General features: G+C 37.0%; 1 protein-coding gene across 1 annotated transcript in view; it reads right to left on the reverse strand.

The window, feature by feature from the left end:
• LOC115222492 overlaps positions 1–7,500 on the reverse strand; it is a 105,341-nt gene that overhangs the window by 2,581 nt on the left and 95,260 nt on the right. The window contains exon 10 of the mRNA XM_036511614.1: positions 4,008–4,258. Coding sequence (XP_036367507.1) covers positions 4,008–4,258 — 251 coding nt within the window. The remainder of the gene's footprint in view (positions 1–4,007; positions 4,259–7,500) is intronic.

Below are 7,500 nucleotides of genomic sequence, written 5' to 3' on the forward strand. Positions count from 1 at the left end.
ATTAAGAATTAATTTTTACAGTAGCATGTCAAAAATGAATTCCTTTAACCATATTTCTAAAGCTATCATGAATAAAATTGATTTTTTTCTTTTGTCCAAATGATTGTTTTTACAATGACTAAGGCTTAACAATACCAGTCTTACCATCATCAAAATATTAGGAAAGTTTTTTTGCAATCATCTTCTTAATTAAGAAAACAAAATAATATTCATACACATATTGGCGTTAGGAAGGGCATTGGCGTTAGGAAGGGCATTGGCGTTAGGAAGGGCATCCAGCTGTAGAAACATTGCCAGATTAGACTGGAGCCTGGTGCAGCCTTCTGGCTTCCCAGAACCCCGGTCGAACCGTCCAACCCATGCTAGCATGGAGAACGGACGTTAAACGATGATGATGATGATGATGATGATATTTTTCTTTCTTTACCATGGGGCTGGACAACATGGCTGTGTTGTAAGAACCTTGCTTCCCAGCCACATGATTCTGGGATCAGTCTCACAGTCCCACAGCATGGCACCTTGGGCAAATGTAGTCTACTGTAGCCTTGGGCCAATCAAAACTGTGTAAGTGAATTGGTAGATGGAAACTGAAAGGAGCCTATCATGTCATAGTGTGTGTGTGTGTGTGTGTGTGTGTGTGTGTGTGTGTGTGTGTGTGTGTTTGTCCCCAACCACTGCTTGACAACTGGAGCTGGTGTGTTTACATCCCTGTAACTTAGTGGTTCGGCAAAAGAGATTAGTAGAATATGTACCAGGCTTAAAGAAAAATAAGTACTGGGGTCGATTCATTTGACTAAAATTTTTTCATGACTACAGTTTAATGACTAAAAAATAAAAATTGTAAAAAGATAATCCAAATAATCTGCCCATATCTCACCCTTCACAGGATTCCTCAAGGAGGCCTGGCCATTTTTATGAATAACATAATATTTCTTTTGGGCCACAAACCACAAAACTGTGATGCAAGAATGGTACTAAATGTTATTGCTGGTATTGCTTAGTCCCAATTTAGTCTCAACCCACTACACTTGTAATCAAATGTGTTCCAGTCTTGAGCATCTAGTCTCTTTTTCAGACATGGTGTATCTAGGACTATATTATAGAGTTTTGTTGATGATAATTATGTTTACTCTGATCAGTCACACTCCTGAATGCAATGCATTTTGTGTACCACTACACTGATGTATTAACAATAATTTGTATCATTTACATATGAGAGGAGCCAAAGGTAGGAATTTATGTGTTTTTCATCCATTGACTATTTACTGGTCATGTTTTCTTTTACCAGCTACCTTTAGCCTTCTATACTACAAATCACCACACTTTCTCTTCCAGTTCTCTTATTATTGACATTCATCACATTCTCTTACAATTGACCATTCCTATGACTATTTAACACTCATTATTTCTCTCTTAACAGCACTTATGTACCTGCCTTTAGTGTCTATCTACCATTATCCATGCCATTACTGTTTCCCAGGCCATTACTTCTTCTAGCACAATTTCTCCTGTTTCTCTATCCTCTTTCACACTGTTCCATCAAACCCTCACTCTTTTCTCCTTTTCATCCTAGTTCATCTTCTGCAAGTACCACTACCTGTAACTGCTGCATTGGCCTCATTTCCCCAATGAATGGAGACCATGTAAAACAGTGAGGACTTCTTTTGTCATACAGGATATACAGCGACCTTACTAATAGTGGTCAATATTAAAATGCAGCCAGTATACTCTGTAAATTGTTTAGCAAATGAATGGAGACAATATAGAGTCAGGAGAATCTTTGTCTTCTCTTGTTGAGGATATGACAGCAACGTTAGTGCAAGTCTTATGATAAAATGTACAAGTACACTCTGTAAAAAAAACTAGTTGGCGTTAGAAAGGGCACCCAATCATAGACAGTCATAAAAACCATGCCAAAAATAAAAACTACCAGAAAGATGTGGTTCCCTCACACATCTAAGAGGGCAGGAACACCAAACAAAAACTGGCTCGTATTATGACAATACATCCATCTCATGCCAACATAAAAAGTGGGTGTAGAGCAATGATACTGACAACAACAACTATGATGATAATGATGATGATGATGATGATGATGATGGTGATGACAATGATGACAACAACAATGATGATGACAATGAATGATAATAATAATAATGATTTCATCTATTTGCCATCAGGGCAAAGGATGAGAGGACAATACAAAGACAGACATAAAGTTGGGGTTTACATATAATGAAATGATAAAATAAAAAAAAATTTTTATGATAAAATAATTTTAAAAACTATACCATACATATACACAGTATATAATGAAAAGGAAGGGACAAATACATAGTATACAAAGGTTAAAGAAGAAAAAAGGGGTGGAAGTTGATAGAGAAGTAGTCCTCCTGATACAGGATGACCTCTAGGGATAATCAAGAAACCCCACTGTCCAAGATTTCCCTGAACACCAAGAGCAAGTGCCCTCTCCAATTCCTTCACTCTGACTCACAGGTCTACACTTAGAGAGGTACCATCCACTCTTACCCTTTTTGGCAACTTTCATTCACCTTTAATAAACTCACTCAAGGACAGAACTTCCCTCTCCATTCACAATTTCCTTTTCAAGTAAAACTTGAAGTAAATGAGAGCACTACCAAAGAGGAATGTATCTGTCATCATGCCTTTCAACCTTGTCCACCAAACAACCTATTTTGCCACAGCCACCAGGCAAAAGAAAACTGCCTTGCTTGCTTGACTGAAGGAGGGCGGCAGGGTAATCATCACTATGGACTCAGCTGATAGATGGATCCATCCCACATGTGAAAGCAGCTGTTTGACATAACCTCACATGTCAACAATGCCAAGACACTGAACGAGTGCATGCAGAATGGTTTCATTACTCTGCATGCACCTTGGACAAGTTCATCTAACAGCACAGTTTATTTTCATCCGCACCCAAAGTCTCCCCTGTCATCACACTTCCTTGCCACTAATCCTATATAGTAGAGAGTTGTGAGTGCCTGACAACATTCTAGGTGCCAAGCACTCAGTCTCAGACCTTTCTTCATCCAGGAATGCAGCTCAGTAAAGGAGACAAGCTGTAGAAAGATGAGCCTCACAATTGTAACCTAAGAATGTGTTTGCACATCAGGAGCCCAATCCACCAGTCAGAGGATGCTGGCAACAGACTGACTGCTTGACCATTAGAACACGTCCCTTTCACAATAATAATTTCTGATTGGAAGTGTTATCATGTATATGTTTTGTCTTGGTATAAAAGATGGGCTACAGCAAATATTCTGCTCAATATCACAGAGTTGCTTGTTGCTTTCTTGACCTTAACCAGTTGAGCATGTCCCTTGGTGGCTGACAATATATACATCTCTGATCAGGAGCAGAAGTAGTGGGGGTGCATCATAGCCATGTGTTGAGAGGAATTCTTTGGGGTTTGAATAATTCACCTCTGAAAACATGGGTGTGTTGTTCAACGTCCTAAAACAACCCTTATTAAGGGACCTTTTGAGTGGGATGAGCTACACAACCTAAAGAAATTTCAAACTGGGCCCCACCTGCAAGGTCATGTGCTGTTTATCTTGATATGAGATCACTATGTTACGCACATATGGTTGTGATGTATGTGCCTGGGTTACCTTTATCAGACAGGTATACTGGGCTTCGTATATTTTACCCCAGTGTCACTTTGATGGCATGCACTGCTCTCTCACTCAATAATAATAATAATAATAATAATAATAATAATAATAATAATAATAATAATGAATGATAATAATAATAATGATAATAATAATAATGATAATAATAATAACAAAATAATAATAATAATAACAAAACAATAACAATAATGATAATAATAATAATTAATAATAATAATGATAATAATAATAATGATAATAATAACAATAATAATAATATTAATAATAATAATATTAATAATAATAATAATAATAATAATAACAATAACAATAATAATAATGCATTTAAAGTGATTAATAACTAACCTCTATACACAGAACTTATCCAGCCCATGTTGTATGATACAAACACATCATCAATGGGAAATTTAGGTTTCGTCAGATCATCTTCTAAAACTGGTTTGGGGCTGATGGGTTTATATGTATCTTTCAAACGTTCAGGATGGATGTTAAGTGAATTCCCTGAAGTATTTTGTTCCAAATGAAATTTTATCCATTTGATCATATCTGTTGGTGTAGTGTAGATAGAACCTGCTGGTCCAGCAGGGTATATAGACCTGGAAAACAGAGAATTGAATTAAGAAAAAAAGAAAGGTGGAATAAGCTATCTAAAATATGGAATTGTAGTCAAATGGTATGGTAGTCAGTAGGAAAAAGAGTTTGAGGGTGAGTTACAAAAATTTTTAGCCCTAACTCAAATTAACCCTTTAGCATTTAATTCGGCTATATCTGGCCCAAATACTCTATATGTTTTGTGCTAAAACAGACCTGATTCAACCTCTCGTACCTATCCTATAATGTCATTCTAAAATCTACAAACACATCATTGAAATCTTGAAGCTACAAAATAATGCGTGATTAATTCAAAACAATGTAAATAAATAAGCATTACATTTGACAAAGAATTCTGAATGTCCTAGAGTTAAAGATATCAATGAACACACACACACACACACAGAAATGTAGATAGACAGACAGACAGACAGATATGCAAACAGACAGATAGATAGATAGATAGATAGATAGATAGATAGATAGATAGATAGATAGATAGATAGATAGATGGATGGATGGATAGATAGATAGGTAGGTAGCTAGATAGATAGATAGATAGATAGACAGACAGACAGACAGACAGACAGACAGACAGACAGACAGACAGACAGACAGACAGATAGATAGATAGATAGATAGATAGATAGATATATGTATGTGTTTGTGTGTTTGTGTTTGTTCCCCCATCACCGATTGACCCTGATGTTGGTGTGTTTACGTCCCTGTAACTTAGCGGTTTAGCAAACGAGAATAAGTACAAGGCTTACAAAGAATAAGTCCTGGAGTGGTGGTTGATTTGTTTAACTAAAGACAGTGCGCCAACATTGCTGCAGTCAAATGACTGAAACAAGTAAAAGAATAAAAGAATGTCTGTGTGTATGTGTGTGTGTGTGTATGTGTGTGTGTATGTGCATGTATGTGCATATATATATAAATAAAGTATAGAAGCCATCTTATCATGGCTAACCACATTGGGGAGGGGGTTTATGCTATATATATATATATATATATATGTTATATGTATATGTGTATGTACATGGGAGGGTGGATATGCATGTATGTGTTTGTGGGTGTATGTGAGTGCATTTATTGTGTATGTCCCTATTGCTAGAATAGGTATAACTATATCCTTGCATGTAATAAGAGGTAACTAATAAGGTTGATATCAGGATGGGCATCCGGACATAAAGGAAGGATGATGATATAGATGTGTGTATAAAGGTAGTTTTATGCATTATGAAAGTAGCTGTGTGTGTGTGTGTGTGTGTGTGTGCATATGACAGTAGATGCGTGTGTGTGTGTACATACACAAGTGCACCTATATGTATGTTTTTATAAGGCTGTGTCTCAGAATACTGCTCCTCGTGTTTAACAAGCCCAAAAAAAAACACTAGGCGTAGGAGTGGCTGTGTGGTACATAGCTTGCTTATGAACTACATGGTTCCAGTTTCAGTCCCACTGCATGGTACTTTGGGCAATTGTCTTCTACTATAGCCTCGGGCCAACTGAAGCCTTGTAAGTGGATTTGGTAGGCGGAAACTGAAAGAAGCCAGTCATATGTATATATATATGTGTATGTGTGTGCGCACACATGTGTGTGTGTGTATCTGTGTTTGTGCCACCAACACCGCTTGACAACCGATGCTGGTGTGTTTACGTCCCTGTAACTTAGCGGTTTGGCAAAAGAGATCGATAGAATAAGTACTAGGCTTACAAAGAATAAGTCCTGGGGTCGATGTGCTCGACTAAAGGCAGTGCCCCAGCATGGCCACAGTCAAATGACTGAAACAAGTAAAAGAGTAAAGAGAGTTGAATTTTACACAATCCGTTAAATATCAACTATCTTTTACTCATAAAAACCATTTCAGATCAATGCCATCAGGATCTAAATGACCTTTTTTTCTGTTTTTTATTTCTTTTCGGTCATCAGCAATTTCAAATATCATTAAATATCATTTTATCCCCCTTCCATTCTTCTTCTTCTGTAGTTCCCTCCTTTTCTGTCTACTTCTCCTCTAATTCTGGTCACTTTCCTCTTAATCCCTCGGTTTACTTCTGTTTCTACTTCTTTTTCTACTCTTTTTCTCTCTTCCACTTTCTTCTTCTTCTTCTTCTTCTTCGTCTTCTTCTCCTCCTCCTCCTCCTCCTCCCAATATTATCATCATCACCATCACCACTACATCCTCCTCATTTTTTTCTTCTTAAGCAACAGTAAAAGACACATACCCATGATATCACATCAGGTGACCTTGAGTTTTCTTTCACTTTCTAGTACTTTAGGCAGCTATCTTCTACTGTAGATTATTTTCTCAAATAAGTCTCATCCAGTAACAAGAACTGACATTTTATATTAAGCAAAGGAAACAAAATGAGACTTAAACTAAAATAATGACTATATATATAATGTATGCATGCATGTATGTATGCATGTATATATATGTATGTGTATGTATATGTGTGTATATGTATATAGATATTATATATATATAATATATATATATATATATATATATATATATTTATATAAATATATATATATACATATATATATATGTGTGTATGTGTATGTATATGTGGATACATAGATATATATGCATGGATAATGGATGTATATGTATAGATACATAGATATATATGTGAGTGTATATGTATGCGGAGGCGCAATGGCCCAATGGTTACGACACTGGACTCACAGTCGTAGGTTCGCAGTTTCGATTCCAGACCGGGTGTTGTGAGTGTTTATTGAGTGAAAACTCTTAAAGTTCCATGAGGCTCCAGCAGGGGATGGTGGCGAACCCTGCTGTACTTTTTCACCACAACTTTCTCTCTTTCTTCCTGTTTCTGTTGTAGTTTAAAGGCCCAGCCTTGTCACACTCCGTGTCACACTGAATCTCCCTGAGAACTACTTTAAAGGTACCCATGTCAGTGGAGTGCTCAACCACTTGCACATTAATTTCAAGAGCAGGCTATTCTGTTGATTGGATCAACTGGAACCTTCATCATCGTAACCGATGGAGGGCTATGTATATGTCGTCATCATCATCATCATCATTTAACGTCCGCTTTCTATGCTAGCATGGGTTGGATGATTTGACTGAGGTCTGGCAAACCAGACTCCAATCTGATCTGGCAGAGTTTCTACAGTTTACTTTTCAATCTTTTAGATATCACACGCACACACACACACGCACACACACTCACACACACACACACACACACACACACACACACACACACACACACA

This window comes from Octopus sinensis, linkage group LG20 (assembly GCF_006345805.1).
Source record: "Octopus sinensis linkage group LG20, ASM634580v1, whole genome shotgun sequence".
Taxonomy (NCBI): Eukaryota; Metazoa; Mollusca; class Cephalopoda; order Octopoda; family Octopodidae; genus Octopus; species Octopus sinensis.